The 23,735-nt window shown below is 38.0% G+C and overlaps 1 protein-coding gene across 1 annotated transcript in view; it reads left to right on the top strand.

The window, feature by feature from the left end:
• The window catches only part of b4galt5 (UDP-Gal:betaGlcNAc beta 1,4- galactosyltransferase, polypeptide 5), a 65,557-nt gene extending 50,790 nt beyond the window's left edge, over positions 1-14,767 (top strand). Inside the window, exons 6-9 of the mRNA XM_007237648.4 lie at positions 1,046-1,233; positions 2,469-2,591; positions 4,925-5,026; positions 6,217-14,767. Of these exons, the coding sequence (XP_007237710.3) occupies positions 1,046-1,233; positions 2,469-2,591; positions 4,925-5,026; positions 6,217-6,364 (561 nt within the window). The 3' untranslated portion in view covers positions 6,365-14,767. The remainder of the gene's footprint in view (positions 1-1,045; positions 1,234-2,468; positions 2,592-4,924; positions 5,027-6,216) is intronic.
• The last annotated feature ends 8,968 nt before the right edge of the window (positions 14,768-23,735 follow it).

Below are 23,735 nucleotides of genomic sequence, written 5' to 3'. Positions count from 1 at the left end.
GAGACAGAAACAGCATTTAAGTACTTAAATACAGTAGCAAAGTAAAAATAGTACTCCAGTAGATACAGATACAGCATTTTAGTACTTAAGTATAGTATTTAAGTAAAAAGTATACTCCAGTTGAGTACAGATACAGCTTTTAAGTGCATAAATACAGTAGTAAAGTAAAAATAATACCGCATTTTAGTACTTAAGTACAGTAGTAAAATAAACATAGTACTCCAGTAGATACAGATACGGTATTTTAGTACTTAGGTACAGTTATGAAGTACTTCTACTTCCTTACTATATTGGACATCTCTGTCCAAGACAGTTTAATCCTTGTCTGGGAAACTACTAATTCTCTAATTCTATAAAAAATATATATATTTTTTTTTGGCATGCCTAAAAAGTTCAGTGTATTCAGTGTGATCAGTTTCAGGTTCATAATGTAATTTTAATGTAATATTGTTGCAAAAATGACTCTTATTGGAATATTTGAGTAATCAGTGTCGAAATCAAGGATTGTATCTCCAAATCAGATCATAACTGAAAAATGCGACGTGGCCCATCACTACAAAGAACCATTTGCAGCATCTTTATTTTTAAGGGTGTCTGAATGAAGATTTTGAGAGTTGTCTCAGCGGAATATAAAGAGGCAGAGGCAGTCATCCCTTGATTGAGAAACCAATCACACCCTGTGTCTGGGATTAGCCCTAGAAAGCCGTGTTGTAAATAACAGCAGTATTGCGGCATTGCACTAGTCTTTATAGCTCAGTAATGCAGCACACACCCACACTGTGGAGGATTCATTGGGATGTCACAAAGTAACAACGTCATCGATGTTACCTCTGCCACTGAGGGTTCAGATGCGTTTATCTCCACTCAGAGCTTGACCAAAGGCCAGAGTAATTCTGGGTATGATGAAGCGCAACACTCAAAGTTTTGTGTCAGCACTCAGCGGTCCATCATTTATCACTGACAGCCCCGTCAGCAGGAGTGACTCAGTAGCCATGAGATAACCAGTATTACAGCAGAGTTCAAGTTTGTGTGTCTGATGCCGCAGGCCGGAGACGAGCCCTTCAATCGCGCCATGCTCTTCAACGTGGGCTTCAAAGAGGCTATGAAGGACCTGCATTGGGACTGTGTAATATTCCATGACGTCGACCACATTCTAGAGAACGACCGTAACTACTACGGCTGCAGCGATATGCCACGCCACTTCGCTGTCAAGCTTAACAAGTACTCGTACATGTAAGTACTGATGTTCACTGGGGTTTTTAACGCATTTATAACACAGAGGTAATGCCAGTCTTGATTATTCTTTTATTTTTTGGATCAGAAAGAATTCCCAGTTCATAATCCAGAAAAAGAAAAATCTAAATAAGACACAAAATATGAAAAATCTAGAAATAAAACAACAAAAAAGACATTAGGCCCTATTTTAGTGATCTATAAGCCAGCTGTCAACAGCACAGCTTCATTTAGGGCGTGTTAATGTGTCTTTGCTATCGTAACAACGGGAAAAGTATGCCTGGCACGTCTCGAAACGTGCAAAAGGCGCATGCTAATTCTCTAAATGAATAATGGGTGTGTATTGGGCATGATATAAACCAACAACAGAGGAAACTGATCTGCTTATTCACGCTTATGCTCTTGGTTAGATCCAGTTCCTAGTTCAGAAAGATAATCTAACTAAAACACTAAATAAGACCCTTTTTCAACAGAGAGGTCCACATGTTTGTCAACACCCCTTCTAATGAATGTGTTTTTCTTTACTTTAAGATAAACCAATTGCTGTCACAGCTGTGCAAATGCACACACACTGAAAAAAAAATCTTTGAAAGCAGATAAACAAACAAAAACTTATTTCCATCTTGTCTTATAGCAGGCGTGGGCTACCCAGCTAATTTTTCATTAGTAAAATGTTTTCTGGATGTTGTAAAATAATTTTATTCAACTTTTGTCAATTTCTTTATTTTTAGTTTTGGAAATGTTTGTTTTTAATGTTTCCATAATGTAAGTATTGGACTAATTGGGAACTTTAGGTGAGAAACATTATAATGCAAACCATTATTATGTCACTGGTTTTCAGAGCATTCCTGAAACATTGTTTCTGTAATGTTACAAGCGAACCTTCCTAAAACCTTCTTAAACTGTTGCTAAACATCCCTATAACGTTTTCTCTTAGCTGGCTAGAGGGGTATAAAGCTCCACAGCGTTTTTGAAATGAGGTTGGGAAGGCAACCATCCAACATCCAGACTTCGCTAACTCTTGTTTCTTGTTGGTGATTTCAGTCAGACCCTCACAAAAGAAAAGCCTAGTAGAAAGTATTTCATAGACAGTAGACACAGTTACTCCAACAAAAAAATGTCAAACAAATCTCAAACCAAAAGTGTTTCAGATTCTCTGTGTGAAACCTGTATTGACCTAGACTGTGGCCTTCTGTAATACATCCTAATGTATTTTTTTCTTTTGCTTTACGCAGGCTGCCGTATGATGAATTTTTCGGTGGTGTCAGTGGCCTCACTGCCGAGCAGTTTCAGAAGATAAATGGATTTCCAAATGCATTCTGGGGCTGGGGAGGAGAGGACGATGACCTCTGGAACAGGTAAGCGCTTGCGAATTCTCCTGAGCCAGGCAGGAATCCCACCCTAAACTGTTTAAGCTACATCCACCGACCAAGCATGTTTACTTCAGGATAGACCACATAATGCAGTTTGTCAAGGGAGCAGAAATGTGTGCACTCTTATGCAATTCATATTCTTGTGATTTCACAATAAGCTCTCACACTGTTACAGGTTGTGTTTGAGTTGTACTGCAGAACAAATACACCAAAAGGCCAAAAAAAGGTCACTCACTCTAATATTTGGTTGGATGTTTTTATTTTTTATTACGAAACACATTCACTGTAGAATCCTTGTATTGATGATGGGAGATTTGGAGCACATGGCAAAGTCTTCTCCAGCACGTCCTAAAGATTCTTAATGGGGTTCAACCCTAAACTCCTTCTCAATCTGACCCCATGAATCCTGACATTGTCCTCTTGGAATATCCCCGTTCCATCAGAGAAGAATAAATCCACTGATGGAATAATCTGGTCTATATTCAGTATATTCAGGTAGTCACCTGACCTCATTTTTTGGGCTCATAACATTGTTAAACTTAGACCTAAACAACTGCAGCAACCCCAGATCATAGCTCCGCCCCCACAGGCTTGTAAGTAGTGCATTGGGCGTGTGGAAAAGCTCTTACTTTCCCTATTAAACATATCCGTTTTTTTCAGGACCACAGGATGTGTCTTTCCATATGTTTTTTTTTTTTTACCAGTGAGAAGCTACTCACTGCATCAATTAAAGTTAAATAACTTGTTACCAGTTAAAACATTAAAATCACCCATCTAGCAATTATTTAATTTGAGGCTCTTACCTATTTGCGTATTTAAATCCAGGTGGTGACCTTGGCCAGACAGTGTATAACTTGTGTAGTATACACATTTTTCACATCAAACATGCAGAAGAGCATTAAAAAAAGGGATAAATAGGACTAATTGGGTCTAATTGCACCTTTAAATCTACATTTCACTCCATTCCAGTTTAAAAAAGCTAAACCTCTACAGCACATTTTACACCAGAGGAGTAAAAACACTCTGCTTGGAGCATGCCAAGTACAAAATTACACATTGAGTCTCTTTTATCATGTGCCAAACGTTACACTCTAGCAGTTTCCAGGCAAATACAAAACAAAATGTAGTATTTTTGCAAAATATTAAATCTAGCCAACAAACCCACAACAACAAGTGGATTTGTCATTTAATATTGTAAGAAAACCACTAGTTGCCAAAATCCAAGTACTCATGTGGCAGTGAAGTGTGGTAACAGCTAATTAAAATAGCTCTGTTCAAATTTAGTCTACATAGAGTTTATTAATGCAAAATATTTGAACAATACCGAGCAATTATTAAAAGTGTAGCATGTTTTTCTAATGCAAGTCAAACCGAAACCATTTGCACCTCACAGTGCGTATGTATTGTGTCCGCTGTGAAGTGATGAGCGCTGTGGCTGCACTCCACTGTACCATACTTAACACCTCCCCTCTTGTGTGAAATGAGCACAACACATCGGTGTGAGATGTATGATAGTGCACACTTCTGTTGACCACAAAACATTAGTTTGTATTAATTAAAACAGACATGCTGCATGGTATATATTGGTGGTATATAGTGAGTGAGCTAAGGATAGTCAGTATTTAGTCTTTGCACCCCGTGCAGCTTGAATTAAGGCATGTCACTGTGTCTTTGCTATCGTAACGACTGGAAAAGTACACCTTGCAAAAAGGCATATACTTAAACACACAAAAGGCATATACTGGTAATCTTAATTAATTATGGGAGTGTTTTCGACGTAGCATGCATCAAACCAGTCAGTGTGTCACTTGCTATTCCCTTTAAGAGCCGGGTGCACTTAATTTACATCCAAATATTTTAACATTTTCACAAAACATAGTATTTATATTTTGGCACGTGGATAAAATGCATCAGCAGTGTCAGATTCTACTATTCTGCAGTTAAAAAGCTCTTTCATGCACATTACAGTGATTCTTCATCTTATAAACAGAATTTATTACACTGTCTGTAATGAAATGTACAGTTGGGTCAGTATCGTTTAATAAGCACTGATGATATCGTTGATATGTATATTGTCGATACGATAAGAAAATTTATCACAATATGATAAAATAACATGGCATAAGATAATTGTGAACTTTCTATAATAATAAAATGTTTATCACAATAATTCCTGAGACAATATATCATCTGTTATAAAACGTTATTTTAACAGGATGTTTTTACTGTAATGACCTTGGCTCAGCACAGCATTTTTTTCCCCCTGTTCTTTGATGTCGACTCTGGAGTGACTTTCCTTGTATTTCTTTGCGATACAGGGTTCAGTATGCTGGCTACACTGTGAGTCGACCTTCAGGAGACATTGGACGCTACATGTCTATTCCCCACCACCACAGAGGAGAGGTCCAGTTTCTGGGAAGGTCAGTACCAGTCCTCTCTCTCTCGCTCTCTCTGTGACATTCCTGCTCTTGTGCTATAAATAATATAATGACCATAAACCTTTTGTTGTGAACCTGTCACTGGAGGCACTCTCTTCAAAAGATGTTCAGTAGATGTGAAGGAAACGGGATGCCCTTCCAAACATACAACCTTATTCTCACTGTACAGATTACTGCTTGAGTTTACATGCACAATATTATCTGATTATTGCAGAATATGATAGAGTTCAGTAGTAATCTGATCATTGTTTTTACATTAACTACAGGGGTTGGACAATGAAACTGAAACACCTGTCATTTTAGTGTGGGGGGTTTCATGGCTAAATTGGAGCAGCCTGGTGGCCAATCTTCATTAATTACACATTGCACCAGTAAGAGCAGAGTGTGAAGGTTCAATTAGCAGGGTAAGAGCACAGTTCTGCTCTAAATATTGCAATGCACACAACATTATGGGTGACATACCAGAGTTCAAAAGAGGACAAATTGTTGGTGCACGTCTTGCTGGCGCATCTGTGACCAAGACAGCAAGTCTTTGTGATGCATCAAGAGCCACGGTATCCAGGGTAATGTCAGCATACCACCAAGAAGGACCAACCACATCCAACAGGACTAACTGTGGACGCTGTAAGAGGAAGCTGTCTGAAAGGGATATTCGGGTGCTAACCCGGATTGTATTAAAAAAACATAAAACCACGGCTGATCAAATCACGCAGAATTCAATGTGCACCTCAACTCTCCTGTTTCCACCAGAACTGTCCATCACCACAATCAATTATTGTGCTCTAAAACCAGGTGTTTCAGTTTCATTGTCCAACCCCTGTACATTAACCTCATGAAGACACGGAGCTTGAGATTAAAATACCAAGGTATTGCAAATCTGTCCTCGAAGAGGGCAAAGGTGGTACTTAGAAGAATCTAAAGTATAAAACGTATTCTTTTTACAGAATAATTCCGCATATGTTCCTGTATAGCTTTGATATTAAATTAACAACATAATAAATCATAAAAAGGTATAAAACACTGAAGGAGAAGAGATTTGTCCACTTCTATGTTGAAGGGTACTGTAAATAAATGTTTATTTAATCAAACAAAGCTAAATTGGTTAAAATGTGATTTCTAAAGTATTGTAATCATAATCAAAATAAAAAACAAAATCTGTCTTTTATTTTCAGGTACACGTTACTCCGCCACTCGAAGGAACGCCAGAGGCTGGACGGCCTGAACAACTTGCACTACTCGCCTCAAGTGGCCCGAAAGAACCTCTACACCAACATATCTGTGGCTTTGAGCCGAGACATGGCCCCTGTCGTGGACTATTAACGACCACCACCATCACTTCCTACCGTTCACTCTGGAGCAGAGAGCAGGACACGAATCACGCTATCACCTAGCATGGCCAGATCGCCTTTCAGGACTCGTAATCTTCTCGCTGCTCCCTCCCGACCTCTGCGGAACATTTCATTTAATTTCTTTCTCCTCTTTCTTTCGTTTTGAGCTTTTATTTTTAAAATCTCATTTCACACGTTTTTTTTTTTCTAGGCTAAGATTGAGGAGGAACTTTTTGTGGTCTTTCGTTTTTTAAATTTCATCACACTTCTTTGGGTACCAGGTCTCCGTCCGCCTTTTCACGACACCATTTCGGCCTTTCGCTCGTGCAACTGCTTCGTTTGTTTGTTTGTGCGTACGTTCGTTTAGTCGCTCCTTTCCCTCACTTGTTTGCTACATGGATAGGCTGAAGCTCGCCTGCTCGGACTCTCGGCCCAAGCCTAACCTCTCTGCTGACCAAACCGGACACCAACCAACCGGAGCAACGAGTGACGGGTGTCTTCTTCTTACCAGTCCACAGCGAGAGTGGAGTCACGTGTTTACAATGGGAATGAGTTAGCAGCTATCCAGCGCAACACGACGACAACAACAAGCATGGCGCTCAATGCGGATAGATTATTATTAGCGGCCGCCACAGAAGAATGCCTCGTTCCTTCATCCAGAAAAAGGCGCAGCGGGTTCTGTGCAATAGAATATATACAAACATGCACTGATTTAAGTGGGATAGAGACATGGGAGGGATCATATGTGTCACAGAAACATGTTGTGAGTCTGTTTGAGTGAGTGTGTCGCGTGTGCATAGAACTTCTTCTTCTTTTTTTTTTTTTTTGCATGTCCATTTCCAGTATGTAGGTAATAACTCATTCAGAACTCAAAATCTCTCAGCCAAAACTCGGAACACCTTGGGGACCAGTCAGACTGGTTCATCAGTGGTTTAATGGAATGATGGAGCAATGCACAAGTGAGTGTAGGCAGTCTGTTTATACCCTCAGGGGACGACATGAAGAAGTCTTTCCTTTTGACAGTTTGCATTTCATTCATCAGCATGGTTCTCTCACCTGGGAGGGGCGGGGTTTGATGTTTAGCACTGGAAAAAAAGCTAATGCCATGCTAGAATGCACTAAAATAAAAAAAGCTGAAGGCAGTAGACTATGCAAACCTCTGACATACGTATCTACTGGAAATCCCATAGGAGAGATTTGAAAACAGCTTGTATCGTAACTCCGTGCAGTTCTTGTGCTCTGTATGTACTAAATGTATTGGCTGTGTGTATGTGTGAGGTAAGAGATGAGAGAGATATGCAAAATAGCAACAGAATTGTGGAGTTGAAGGCTGCCCATGTCCTCTGAAAGTGTTTAAGCTCTATCCTGTCTGGATTAAAAGAATACGTCACCCAACAAACTAAAGCTGATAGCCTGTTGGACGAATACAAACATTATAACCACTAGCCACCAGTATAGTTCACTCGTTATTGGCCAATATTTACATATTTTTAGGCGTTTTATTTGGATAGCATGGGCTGAATGCATCCATATTAAACAACCACTAGCCACAAGGAAGTTTGTTGTACGTCTAAAAATATAAAAAAATCTATAAAAAGGTTCACTTAAAGCTACTATTGACCTACTGCGACCATGCTAAACCACTATCGACAGCTAGGTTTTATTTTTTATTGTTAGCCAGATTAGTAATTTTAGTATTTCCTGTTTAACTGTTTTATGACATAAACAACATAAAATCTAATGTTGCCCACCTAGAACCGTGTTGTCAATAATATCTTTTGCTAAATGCAAGCTAAATTATGCTTTTTAGCTGCACTGTTCACGTACTGAAAAGCTTAAATGTGTTGAGTACAGGTTACAATTGGCCAAATACTAGCTACTAATATCTTCTTTTCATCACTAGGTAGGTTGCACTTTCCGGCTGAGCTAAACACTTTCTTGTATTTGTTTTTACTTAATTTACTCTTTAGGGGGAACTGTTTACCTAAAACTACTGAAACAGTCATTACATACGAAGTTAAGATTTGTGTTGACCACTAGCTACCAGGTTATGTATCACTTAGGAACTTGATGAGTTAAAGTAAAGGACAGACATTGCTAAAAGGAACTTTATACAGCTTTTAAGGGTTCTTTTGGGTTAAAAATGCATACTAGCTAACAATAGCTTTTATTAATCATTAGCCAGGTTAGTATTGAAAAAAAAAACTGTAAATTATTCAGTAAAGGCTAATTTTACCCTACCATTAGGCACCACTAGCCATTAGCCATGCTAATCTTTAGCTACACAAGCTTCTATTTAGCTAGATTCATATTAAAATTACCCTACCATTTATTTTCATTTTGTTTTCTACTCTGCTACACAAAAAGTACATCAATTTGGTCAATTCTGAGTGAGCTGAGACTGGTGCCTGCCAAATACGACCATGCTAACCACTAGCCAGAGCCAGCTTTCAGGTTTATTTGGTGACGTATTGTTTAAGTGAAGACTGAAACCTGGAGTTTCAAAACTAAAGTTGCGACAACACCCTTTTTTCTGTGGGTTAAGCAACCAGCTATACATTTCTGTACAGTGATGTTTACACAGTGACGTCTATGATGTTTAAACCACCTTGGCTTCACACTGCTAGCTCAATGTTATCTCGATGTTGTGGAAGTGTTTCCAGGCTCTGCGCGCTGTCGTAACTTGGCCAGTGTAGGAGGCACACAGGTTAGCGGCTCCTGTGACGCCTCTGATGAAGTCAGTACAGCGAAAACGAATGGAAGCGCTCGTTTCTGGGCACAAAACCAGGAGGAGTTGGCAGCGGCTTCCGCCTGATTGAGGAGAGTTGGACAGGGACGGGCAGTAGAGCTGCAGAAGCTGCTAGAACAGGGGTAGGAATATGTCTTAGCAGTATGCTGTAGTGGTTTAATGGAGGACCATTTCAAACATACACATATGAACATGTATACACATACACTATATGGACAAGCGTATTGTGACAGCTGCTTATTTATTTAGGCATCAGGCATGTTTAGGTTTGTTTATTGGCTCTAGAGAGTCCTATTCTATTGGCAGTACTTTTTTACTTTTTAGGGACTAGAAAAGCTGCATTAAATTAAAGCCAATTAAAGTGGCTGAATGCTGGATTATTAGAAGGGGTGTCCACAAACATTTGACATGTAATACATATAGTGTGTGTGTATATATAAAAAAAATAAGCAAGTGAAATTCTCTTAAATCTATTAAATCTATCAATCTAAACATTAATATCTCAATTGTTTACACGAATATATGAATATTATTACAAATATAATTCTGCTTATTTTAAGTATACTTGTTTTATCTACTAAAAGTATCTCCTCTAGTATTTCTAGTATTCTGCTATTCATTTTCTTTTTTTTTTTTTTTTTCTTTTTTTTTGGACAAAAGCTTTGCTAAATTCAGTATAATAAAGCTCTTTTAGAAGCTAAAACAAGCAAATAAACAAATAAGTTAGACATTATTATTATAATATTACTACAATACTCTCAAAAATCTGAAATAGTAGAAAAAAGTTAATTTTTTAATTATTTTTATTATTTTTATTTTCTTTTTTTATTGGTGTGAATCAGCTGTTAAAATGTTGCGTACAAAAAAAGTTGCTACCATATCAGTTATTAATGTACTTTTTAAACTCTTGATTTTTGTAGTTAGTCAAACACAGTAATATTACCGTGATCTGAATTAGGTAAACAGCCCGCTCTTAAGTTGCACGAGTGTTTGTGTGTGTGTGTGTGTGTGTTTGCCTAGGTTACATAATACCCCTTACAGTGCACAGGGAAGTCAATATCCCAGAGCTCACAACCTCGTCTTGATCTGCAGTGTGTGTGTGTGTTTATACACAGTAGACCCTCGCTCGCCCGATCAGCCGGTGCCTCTAGCTCTACCTCTACACCAGTGTAAACTAATTGTGGCCATAATTGAAGGCATTTGTAATGATCCATTAGAGGCTGTACAGGACATTTGTTTGATCACAACTCGGACAAAGAGCCTGCAGATGAAGCTAGGCTGCAGGGCACACACACGCACACACACACACACTTATATGCACAAAAATCACACACAGTAACCTGATGTAACGCTTTAACCCAGTTCACTTCACTTCTTCATGATCTCACTGTGGCACTCCGTCACACACAGTCACTACACACAGGTTTCCTGACTTATCGTACATTGACCTGACATGTTGCAGGTGTAGTAGAAGTAGTAGTGTCAGTATGTTTGTGTGTGTGTGCACGTGTGTGTGTACACGTTTTTGTTGCCTTTGTGAGGGCCAGGGGCATCATCTACTAAAGTTGTGTACATAGAAATATATTGCATAGGCCATATTTTAAGCTAACGGTCAGAGGTACTAAATGTGAGTGTGGGAATGTGCGTTCCACTACGCAAGTTTAATTTTTCGTGCTTAATCGACATCACACTAGGAGTGTACCTATCTACTGTACCGACTCAGAGAGAGCAAGGCCAATTGTGCTCTCTCAGGGCTCCGGCAGCTGATGGCAAGCTGCATGACCGGGATTCGAATCAGCGCATATATTTTTGAGCATATGAAACTTTTCAGATCTCATCGTACGCAATATTTTAGTAGGAATTGCACGCAAGGATTAGTACATGAAGCCCCAGATGTCCTCACAAGCACAGTGGTGTATCATAATTTGTCGAGGTTTTTTAAACACTATCAGTCAAAAGTTGGGCACACCTTTTCTCATTCAGTGTGTTTTTTTAATGATTTATTTAAATCGTAAATTTTAATATTGAAAACTAAATTAAAGCTCTACAGGAACACGTGCTGAATTATAATTTATTCTGTAAGCAAAAAAAAGTGTTAAACGAAGCTTAAGATTCTTTTTCGGACAGATCTGCAGACTCCTGGTATTTTAATCTCAGTGTCTTCATGAGGGAGAGTCACCTCATGAAGACATGAAGAGTTTTCTCAGCATCTTGAAGGAAGGAGTTTCTGGAGGTGCTGAACAATAGTTGCTGCTTTTCAATTAAATCACCCCAAATCACCATCTCAGTTCATCAGGTTTAGATCAGGGGATTAATGTGGAGGAAAAACACTTAGCTGTTTTCACAGTCATATTTCTTATTAATTATTAATTTACAATTTAGAAAATAAATTAAGTAAAGATAAAATAAAAGAAGAACATGAGTTGAATGAGAAGGTATGTCCAAATGTTTAACTGGTACTGTATATTTATAATTAGCTTTAGTTGTTAGTACATGTGGGAGGACCTCACTTCATAAGAATAGCAAAACCAACGTGTGTATGTGTGCGTCTGTGTGTGTTTGTGTGTGTGTGTGTGTGTGTGTGTAAACATTCATTCATATCCATTATCCATATCCATTTATTCAAGAGGCTGGTCCTCTTGTATTTATTGTTTTGTGAACATACTGTTTTTGGGTTGTTTTCCTGTGATTTGTTTAATTTTTAATTTAATTTTGTTTGTTTGTTTGTAATTGCGTAGATCGGAAAAGATCAACTACTGTAAAACGAATGAGTGAAGCTGAGAAGTTTAAAAAAAACGAACTAACTAAACAAAATAAAGCAAAAAAAAAAAAAAAAGCAAGCGCACTGAAACTGACACGAGCATGTACGGCCCGGTCGTGTTTTTGGAGATGAGCCGTGCTGTATCTGCCGTTTATCCGAATGGAGAGCCATTTTTATATGAGGACGCCCCAAAATGAGGCCGAGCGAGGAAGACTGTTTGTTAGCAGCGACTCGTTTGCGTTCTCTTCCTTCCCGAGACCCTGTCCACCCCGTTTAGATAATTGATAATCGATAATCAATGGTGCTGACCTCAAAGACATGAGTATTGTGAGTATTGGTTGCTGCTTCCCCCGTTCTGTGACTGATCATTACGCTATATTTAGCTGGCTCACATTTGGCTCCATTTCCATGCTTCTGTTCTCCTCGCGATGCAGAGGCGCGTAATCTAATCACAGGGCCAAATATGCTGAAGGTGGTGCAGCGGGAGGTTTGATGCCAAGCAAATTACAGTCTTCTCTCCTCGCCTCGGCGTCTGACGGAAATGGTTCGAACACGCCAAAAAGCCTGGAGGGGGGGCATCTCTATCTCTGTGTTTCGCCTGTAGTCGTGTTGCGTCACGCTAGAAATAGTAGTAGTGATCACCATATAGAACCAGCTGCTCTGCTCTGATTGCTGACACGTAAATCATGATCAACGCTGCAAATTAAAGAAAAAAAAAGTGTATTAAGAAAACAAAAAAAGAAACAAGAAATGCTGGTTCAGATTTAAAACAAGCCTAAAAATAAGCAGAAGAACTGGTCTAATCAGATCAGGCCTAACTGCTAACTGCTGAAAACAAAGGAGATCGGATTCAGAAAAGTTTCAGTTAAAAGAAGAAGACAAATAAAAACCCTAAGAAGTTCTCAAGTATTCTCTTAACCCTGTAGACAGTAATAATGTAATGCACACTCCTTCACTTTCATAACTAGATTGCTCTCCTAATTCTCCTAAAACTAATTTATTAGTTTTTATAGGCCCTAAAATCGAACCTTGAGGGACTCCACAACAACATATAACACAACACGTTTCTGCATTAAAATGATTAACCAAATAATGAATCTAGTTTTGGTTGGTACAAGGCGTTAAAAAATATAAACATACATACAACTATAAATAATTAAACAAACTATGCATTGAAAAACTATGTGAGTGGCGTGATGCCAGAAAGCCATAATGCAGAAATTGTGTAGGACAGTACTTTAACAACATAAAAACTCATATATTGGACATTAATTCTGTAATTTAACAATTAAAACCAATCATTTTGAAGGTAGCCTGATTCACAAAAAAACATTAGAAATATTTTAAGAAGAAATACATTTTTTTTTATTGTTTTCTTATTTAGGCTATTTGTAGTATAGTCTTAGTCATTTATGCTGCATTGCATAGTTTATCATAATCAATGCTAAATACCAGTAAATAATCTTATATAGACAAAATTATATAGACACATTTCCACTTTAAATCCTTTTAAATCAGACTTTTTAAATTAATCTTGTGTGGACAAAGCAAAGCTGAGGCTCTTTTAAGGTTAAGATAATATTCACAAACTGAGAATTTTCGAGAATGCCTGTTAAGAAAAATGAGGAAATTCATGAGGAGATTTTTCGAAAAATACTAAAAAAGGTTATGAAAAATATGACAAAAAAAGAAACATTTAAGATACATTTATTTCTGTACTTTTGTGAATTCAGGCCCTAAACACTACAAGGCGATAGTTAGGGCGACACAAAAAAAGGGTTTCTTAAAATTTAAGATAAATAAATACAAATACAAATTGATTTTTTTATAAAATTCTAACATTATAATTGATATTAAGTAATAAGATCAGAACAATCTCTTTCCCATGACACATTTCTGAATCCGATCTCTGTTCATCTGATAGAGTAGCTTGATTTTATCCAGTCCCGTCCGGTGTATAGACCCCCCTCTCCGCCCCATTGGCTAATCTCCATTCTACCAGAGCCATGTTCTATATATATAAATATAAATATATATTCATTCTGGTCCATTCTGTGTGACAGGGAGGAACATGCAGTTCCCCCTCGAATGAATGGCAGCCTTAAAAAAGTTTCAATTTATTCAATATTATTACACATTTGTTTTATTTTTTATAGTCAGATCTATTTAAAATACATATGTATGAAAGTCCACTTGTACATAGTGTTTAGTGTATTCTAGGAGTTAAGAGTTAAAAAAAAATAAATAAACAAAAAACAGAAAGGTCTTACCAATCATTACAGAAGCTCGAATAATATTGAACAAAAATTCGGAGCCGTTTACCAGAGGTTGATTTGGTGCCATTTGTGTTTTTTTATTTTATTTTTTTATTTTTTTAATGTCCAAAATTTCAAAACATAATTATAGCTAAAAGTGAGTTAAGAGCAGAGAGAGAACCTTGAGATGACCTTCAGACATTAAATTTATAACCCGTTAAACAGAATGTGGGAGGTTCTGAATTAGAAGTGACTCTGCCTGCCAAAAATTGTATGGTTTTATTTGATGTTTTTTCTTATTTTTCTTATTTCCTGGCCAACCAAACCAACACTGTAATAATCACATCCGAATTCTACATTCTTTTAAGTGTCTTTATATGAATCCAAAAGATATGTACAAAAGAAAATACTAAAAATAATAAGTAATAAATGCTATAAATCCTCTGTGATTGTAAGGAGATGGTCTCTCCTTGATCTAAAGCCATCTGCCACTGTATCATTTGTCTCGGCCTTACGTGTTCGTGTTATATGCTTGGAGTATAGATGACGATTTGTATGATGTGAGAATTTTTTTTAAATTGATTATTGTTAAAATTGCAGAAATACAAAAATAAAAGAGACATAACAGTGTTGTTTGTTGAATCGTGTTGATTTTGCGATGTGTTCATGCATTTTTTTATAAATCTTAAACCAAACTAAAAAGTGCAGATTACTCAAACTGGGTGTAAAACCTCATTATTATTTTTTTTTTTATTTAGTATAGTAAAGAAGAAATGGGTTTTCAGGAATGTACAAATTTTTTATAATATGAATTTAATGGGGCTTTTTCTTTTTGCGTTTTGTAACAAAAATCAGATAGGATAATCCAACATACTTTGATTATGTTGATGCAAAAATGTAAATTAAGATTGTGCCAGGCAGAAATAAAAAACTATTGGATTGGATTTCTTCTTTATAGGGAAGCATTGATATGGGAGTTCTGGGGCCTCATGTACTAAGACTTGCGTGGACTTCCAACTAAAATGTTCCGTACGCTCAGACCTGAAAAGTTCTGTACACAAACAAAAAATCCGGATTTATCAAACCGTGCGTATAGGCAGAATCCCACATACTTTCTTTTAGTACATTGCAATCAACTTGAAATCAAGCGCAACAAGTGCACGAAAACATCACACCTGCCACGAATGCTCCCTCAATTACACAGAGTATAATAATAATAATAATAATAAAAACAATAATAATAATAATATGTTAGAGTATAATATGCAAGTCAAGAAAGAAAAATGTTGCAAGACGCGTAGCGTAATAACTAATAATTACCCATGTTTTAAATGTATTTTTTTAGGATGGATAATACATGCTTTCATTTAAATAATATATTATATTAAAATATATTCAATAATATATCTTATAAGCCAGTCATCATCATCATCAAAAAACATAATGGTCACGGAAAATGCGCTCTTAGCAATTAGCAATATTTTCCAATAATGCCAACGCTGCCATCTCCTACAACTCCAGCGCAAACTTTTATGCATTTTTATATAATCTAGGCATCTATAAGTGGAAACATGTTGAACAATTATTTCTGCAAGCCAATGAAATTGTCTGATTAATTAACTTTATTTTACCCAATAATGCTTACTACAATGTGTGCATAAAGGATATATTAATAGTTGTAATTTCAATGCATCGCCTCTAAGTGTCACCAAATGAAAAAACACAATATATACGCACAAAAAAAACATGTGTACGCCCGAAACCAAAGTGCCGTGGGGATACGCACTGTCTCACGTTCAAGTCAAATTTAGTACATCTGACCGTGAGCGTGAAATATGGCGTACGCTATGTTTTTGTGCGTACGCACCTTTAGTACATGAGGCCCCTGGACCGATGTCAATATCTGATATACAGATTTATAACTGAAAGAGAGACTAGACACCTCAGTATAACATTATAAATAAGTGTAACATTTATATACCTTACATTTTAGCTTTTAACCAGCTGTATGTATACAAACAATAAAATTTCACATTTACCCGGTCCTTGCATAGACTTACATCACAGCTTTAAAACACTATATTATTTAAATGACATTAAAACTAACTTTTCATTTTATGGACAGCAAAGTTGTAGTAGTTCAGCCAGTCATTTTTTATACAATAAAAAATATTGGCCAAATGTACATGCAGGCAGTTTTACATGTTTTAGCTTATCGGCTGCAGTTGTAGCACAGAACCTGAACTATCACTTTAAGAGCTGCTCAGGCTCACCTGCTGTGGACTAAAACCGAGAGTATGAAATTTGCACTATGCAAAGGATCTGGTTTGCCACAGTTTGGAAAGCAGCTTCACTGCTAGGCTTCCATAGAATAGCTAAGATTTCTTCAGAAAAATAAATGTTTTTTTTTTTTTTTTAATTAAGAGTCTCAGGTTTCTATAAGCCTCTGTAATTTGAAAATCTGTATGAGTACAATTATGTTGTTTTATTGTCATTGGTTAGCAACCACACTGATAATACTAGTATTAACAATACCATTCAGCTATTCAGTACTTCTTTCCCAGTAACCTCTCAAAACAGCTCAGTCCAACAGTGTGTTTCATTGGGAGTTCATCAATTTAAACTGTGGAGGAAATCCTTCCGATGCTAAAAGCATTTTCTTGAACGTTCCTCAAAGTACCTCAAAGTGTTTCCCACTAGGGCTGCGCAATAGTCACATCACAGGATGTGCGATATCACTTAAGGCAATTAAATCAAACACGTCATGTTGAAATGTTTTGATTGTCACAAGAAGTAGATACACAGCGCTGTCTCTGTGTCTGTGTGAGTGACAGGCTGCTGCTGCCTGAGAAGCACGTGGGGTAGCGCGAGGGGGGGCTGTTTGGGGGCTGGAGTAAACAAGAGCTAACCGCATGGCCTTCATCCACATGGTTGAGCACATGCTTGTGAATGCATGTCTGGAAACCTCAGTCCAGCACAGTTTTACAGCACAGATATTATTTCCATTTAAGGCTGAATTCACCCTTTTATTCCCAGAAAAACTATGCGCTCATTTACCTTTTAAAAAGCCATTTAAACGTCTAATTAAAGGGATGATTACTGTTGTTTTGCTGTTTTCTCTGGTTTTCAGTTGAGCTTGGCGCTGAATCAGCTCTTGATCGGTCCAGACGCAAGACAGTGTGGGCCCTGCATTGTTTAATATCACGATATACAGTATATAATCAAAAAAAGAAGATTTGCAATGTAAATTTTTTTGCCAATATCGTGCAGCCCTAGTTCCCACACAGATTTAATCTAAAGAATCCATAAATGCTTCTCAAAAAACTTGTACTTTCAACAGTAAAAGAGATTAAGCAGACATTTTTTAACATAAGGTTCCTCATTACTTTCTTCCAAGAACCTCATTTAGGCCGAGTAAACAGTGACCTACTTTACCTGCCAGCTATTCATTTTGCATTATACTCAACTTAACTGGAAGTTGTGATGCAACTGTGGCTGATTTTATGAGGCTGTTAACAAGAGTCCAAGTGCAAAACGAAAACAAGGAAACCGCGAAGCAGGAAGCACTGGCATTTACCCTCTTGAGAACCAAAGGTCGCGTAGCGTCCGCGATACTCCAGAGACATAAAACCCTTATTTGACTTGAACCCGACCCAAATCAGCACTCGGTTAGCACTCGGAGCTGCCGCTTGCCCTTCAGCTAACCTTCTGTGGAGCTGAATGCCATTTCCTCTCTTAAACAAGCCCCATCTTTGTCTCTTTCATTCCCTCAGCTGCTGGCAGATAGCTGCTGAATGGTGGGCAGTGTGGAGAGCATCCTCCTGCTTGGCACTCAGTGTATTTTTAGGGCCTGGGTATTCAAAGCCCCCTAAATGACTCTTTCTCGCTGCACTCTCTCGTTGTCAGAGTCCCAAACCGTGAAAGCCACCATCGCGGGTTGGTGAGTTGGGCTTCCTGGCAGCGGGAAAAGGAGCCGTGATGCTGCTCATTTCCTCCTCCTTCTGAAACGGGATCTCTCAAAGCATGACTCAGGAGTTCTGCCAGGCCGCTGGAGCGTATGCTCAGTGTACTTCAGAGACCAGCGCGGAAAACGAGTGCGACAAGCGAAAGATGAACACACATGCAGATACGCCATTTTCCCTTTTTTCAGCTTCACTGGTCATATAGGTCATTTTGTAGTTCTATAATAATTACAGTCCTGTATCTGCTTCTCTGTATACTTTTATTTTTATTCTCCTTTCACCCTGTTATTCAATACTCAGAACCCCACATGAGAGAGCCTATATTACACCCTGCACAAGATGCATTGTGATGCGCATTGCTATCTTTCATCCCACCAACAGCCTGTTTAACTGTTTCCCTATGTGTCATTTAAATAGCAACGGAGCTTCTGAATATATCTACATTGATGCGCATGGTGCTCTGGAAGTGAGGTGTGATTTAGGTACATTTCTGATGTATTGCTATCTGTATCTTGGCAACAGAAAACACAGGAGATCCACCGACTGAATACAACCTAGACAAACGTTGTCAACAGTCAGACAGACGTTCATTGCTATCTTGGTGCGTCCCCCACGTGCATACACCTCTGCTTGTGACGCAAACCAATTGCAGGCAGCAGTGCACAATCCCAACTTTTACATCAGCAATAAACAGAATACTAAATAAAATACTATTGCTGTTTCCATAAATGAGCTGCTTGCACAGCTTCACAGCGTAAACGAGCAGGTCAGTTTCTAGGCACATCCAGGTAGCTACGCCGTTAAAATAGCAATCTACCAAAGTCTGAGAGCACCAGGCTCTTAAAGGGAATCAAAAGTGACACTTAGGCTGATTGGTTTATTTCACTTTATGCCCATAACACACCGATGATTAATTAAGAGAATTAGTACATGCTTTTTTTTTCAGTTCAAGCTGCTTAAGGCGTACTTTGTACTTTTCCCATCGTTACGATAGCAAAGACACACTGACACGCCCCTAAATCAAGCTGCACGGTTGACGGTTCCCCTATAGGTCACTAAAAAAGGGCCCTAAGTGTCCGGATACTTTTGTAGATGGTGATATTGTATCGTGATAGATCACAAGTACTTGTCTCTGTGTCCCAGAGAAGACTTCTTTCTGTTCAGTCTTCTCTTTAAAGCTCTTATCAGCGCTGTGTGTGTGTCCTCCCCAGAACATCCTTATCTGCGAACCGGTGATCTAATAAAAGGAGCCGACGCTGAGCTCCGTGTACACTGTGCCTGTTCTTCTGAAAACACACTCAGCCTTATATACACACCCTTAAACACACATATACAGAAATAGCTCCGGCACCCTCTGACCGCTCCGCTCAATCCATTAGTCCATTAATGTTTATATCTACATGTCTGTGTATTCTCCACCAGACATCCAACTGTGTTGCTGTGTCTCATATAAAACCTTCAGACTAAACAGAAGTTCTAAACCCGCTGTACACTTACTTTAAATCCTTCAAAGAGGCCGTATACAATCAAACAGATGAAAGCCAATTTAGAACAATAGAGTATATGCTGTCAAAGAGAGTTTATACTAAAACCAGAGGACTCTGAGGTATGTTCGGTATTTAGAGTCAAGTGAAACCATTAGGACATTCCAAGAAAAGCTTAAAACCGAAAATTAGGACACACCCACATTTAGTACTACTTTAATGAGCACTACGCTATTTCTGACAGTCTAATACTGCTGAGGCTGACTGCTAGCTTCAATAAAACCTAGCATTTAGCATTGTGCAGGGTTCATACGGTCATTAAAAACCTGGAAAAGTCATGGAATTTAAAATTAGCTATTTCCAGGCCTGAATAAGTTTTGGAAAAATAAAAAAACCCAGAAAGTTTTGGAAATGTCATGGAAATTTGGTCTACAAACCTCTGTGTTTCCGTTTATTAAATCTATTTTAAGCCAACAAATGCGTCAGCTCAGAGTTAATTCAGTAATTTAAGCCCTACACAATGGAGCTCTCGGGATTTGACACACATTTTATTATCAAAAATTGTGTGTCAGATTCATTTTAGAACTACTATAAATCAATTTTGATTGTAGTTTTAGTTGATTGTGTTTTTGTCCATGTTTGCACTGTTTTAAAAATCGTATGGTCATGAAAATTTGCCTTGAAGGCATGGAAATTTATTGGTTAAAAAGTGTCTAAACCCTGATTGTGGTTAACCCATTTTAATTTAATTGATGTGTCTGTTAGCATTACATCTCCATCCCTGCCAAAGACAACTCTTAGCACTATGGCTAACCCATTCCAATTCCAAACCTTCCAAGCTCAGCTGCTGTGTGTCGGTTAGCATTGTGTCTCTAACCCTGCTGAGCCTGGCAGTTAGCAGTACAGCTAATCTGCTCCAGACTTTCCAATTTCTGCTGCTGTGTCTGTTAGCACCATGGCTAGTCTTCTTCAAACCTTCCAAAGCCACCTGCTGTGGTTGCTAGCACTGTAGCTAAACCATCCCAGGCCTGCTGTGGCCAGCTGCTCTCGCTTCAATAAAACCCAAAAAGCATTTAGCATTGTGGCTAACCCATTTTTGATTTAACTGCTGTCCCTGTTAGCATTACATCTCCATCCATGCCAAATCCTGCTCTTAGCACTACGGCTAACCCATTCCAATTCCAAACCTTCCATGCTCAGCTGCTGTGTGTCGGTTAGCATCCAACTCTGGCAAGCCTGGCTGTTAGCATCATGGCTAACCTTGCAGAATGGCCAAACTTCAAACCATCTGGGTGTAACGAGGAAGAGGAGGCAGGATGCATACACAAGTCACATTTATTTTCCATAACGAAAATAAACAAAACACTAGAGACAAACTAAAAAGAATAAGGTTACTTCTAAAAAACTCTACAAAACAGGATAAACTGAAAGACTTAAATAAACAAGCAAAATAATCAAACAAAGAAACAAACTCAAGAAAACCAACCAGAACACTGTAGACAAAAAAAACCCACGGCCGATCCAAGCAGAGTAACAAGACAAGTTTCAAGCAAAAAGCATGACAAACAAAAAGGAAGCACATGGGGTATTTATAATCCGTGTATCATTCGTTCATTTGATATTCAATTGAGAATCAAAATCGGAAAATTAAAAAACCAATTCGTTTTTTCGTTTTTGAATATAATACCAAAAAACGAATAACGGCTTGTATTTTGTATTTTTATTTGGTTATCCAAACAAAAATTGGAAATTTAAAAAACGGACCAGGAGCCGAATTTGATTTTGATTTTGAACTTGACCCATTTGTGTGCCCCGGAAGTTACTGATTTGTTTATTCTTGGTGGGTTTCTGTTGCGCGGGAGTTCACTGCAGTGTTATCTACACAGTCTGTATTGCTGTAGGCTTTGGATGGAGTTGAGGATGGAGAGTTTTATCTTGTTCAGAGGAACTAAACGCGTTGCAGTGAAAGAAGACGATATGACAACAGAAAAAATCGGCAGGATCTGCAACGTGCACGAAATCTCTTCATGCGTCTTACCACCTTCAAAAAGATCTTTAATTAGGCCAGAATGTGGTTCCAGTCCGGCCATGCTGCCTACAGCAATACAGACTGTGTAGATAACACTGCAGTGAACTCCCGCGCAACAGAAACCCACCAAGAATAAACAAATCAGTAACTTCCGGGGCACACAAATGGGTCAAGTTCAAAATCAAAATCAAATTCGGCTCCTGGTCCGTTTTTTAAATTTCCAATTTTTGTTTGGATAACCAAATAAAAATACAAAATACAAGCCGTTATTCGTTTTTTGGTATTATATTCAAAAACGAAAAAACGAATTGGTTTTTTAATTTTCCGATTTTGATTCTCAATTGAATATCAAATGAACGAATGATACACGGATTCAGGAGCCGAATTTGATTTTGATTTTGAACTTGACCCATTTGTGTGCCCCGGAAGTTACTGATTTGTTTATTCTTGGTGGGTTTCTGTTGCGCGGGAGTTCACTGCAGTGTTATCTACACAGTCTGTATTGCTGTAGGCAGCATGGCCGGACTGGAACCACATTCTGGCCTAATTAAAGATCTTTTTGAAGGTATTAACTAAATATGACATTTAGCTACGGAACGTTAGACAAACACCTGAAAGATCCTGCCGATTTTTTCTGTTGTCATATCGTCTTCTTTCACTGCAACGCGTTTAGTTCCTCTGAACAAGATAAAACTCTCCATCCTCAACTCCATCCAAAGCCTACAGCAATACAGACTGTGTAGATAACACTGCAGTGAACTCCCGCGCAACAGAAACCCACCAAGAATAAACAAATCAGTAACTTCCGGGGCACACAAATGGGTCAAGTTCAAAATCAAAATCAAATTCGGCTCCTGGTCCGTTTTTTAAATTTCCAATTTTTGTTTGGATAACCAAATAAAAATACAAAATACAAGCCGTTATTCGTTTTTTGGTATTATATTCAAAAACGAAAAAACGAAAAAACGAATTGGTTTTTTAATTTTCCGATTTTGATTCTCAATTGAATATCAAATGAACGAATGATACACGGATTATTTATACTCAGGCACACACTAGGGAGACCTTTGGAGGTAATGAGGGGGCAGAGATACAAATGAGACAGGAGGGGTTACAGATGACAAGGCGGGGCTAAGGCGGTGACAGGACCAAAACACAGTAGCACATGGCTGGGAAACATGACAGGTAAACAAAACACGAGAACAGAGGACAGGAGCAGGAAGGAACCAAAAAAGGAAAGACACTGGACAGACACAGGCTAGGGTGTGACACTGGGAAATTCTGGAAATTCTAGCTAGATAATTTGTACACTACATTTTACTATTTCACAAAAAAAATGTCTGACACACCATACATAGTGCACTGTTTTTGTACTATGCAGCTTTTTCCAATGCATCTGTAGTTGCTGATCCAGTATAGGCATGCTGATAGGCATGCTACAGGCTCACCTGTAGCACCTCTAACAGTCATTGGCGTCCTGTTTCTTAGCAGGAAAGCATTACGTAATCCCTCAGCGTGGCACAGATCCAAAGCATGAGCAGGAGAGGAGTCACTGCAACAGGAATCTTCAGAGCCTGACACTGCAGAAAAACACAGCCAGGGGCGGAGAACTGAAGAAACTGATGCCCAGAGTCCAGCCCACCCTAGTGATAAAAACGTAGATTAAAATACACTGAGCATTATTATACTATAGTGCACTAAAATATTCTTGTAGCCACATTATTATTAATCAGTATATTTAAAATCTAAAATTTTTGTACTTATTATACTGTAATTGTATAAAAATAGGACAAAAGTCTTACTTAAATGGAACTATTTTAAATATACTTAAGTAACATTTAAACATACTATTTCATTTATGTAACCCCATATTTTAAATATGCTCACAGTTAAATTATAATACATTTAATGAGTATTTCAACTGTATCACTATTCATTTTACACTAGGTATATTAGAAATGTACTAAGAATTGGTGTTAAATATTGTGATCTATTTACATGAGAGTATAGATATGCTTCTTGTTCCTGTCTTTGTAAGTAACACACTTCTAGTATACTTCATTTGGTATAAAACTATATTTTAACTTACTGTACTACAATTTTTAGCGTATTACAAATTTACT

This window comes from Astyanax mexicanus, chromosome 13, assembly GCF_023375975.1.
Source record: "Astyanax mexicanus isolate ESR-SI-001 chromosome 13, AstMex3_surface, whole genome shotgun sequence".
Taxonomy (NCBI): domain Eukaryota; kingdom Metazoa; phylum Chordata; class Actinopteri; order Characiformes; family Acestrorhamphidae; genus Astyanax; species Astyanax mexicanus.
The sequence above is the reverse complement of the archived record's forward strand: the minus strand, read 5'-3'. Positions and strand labels throughout refer to the sequence as shown.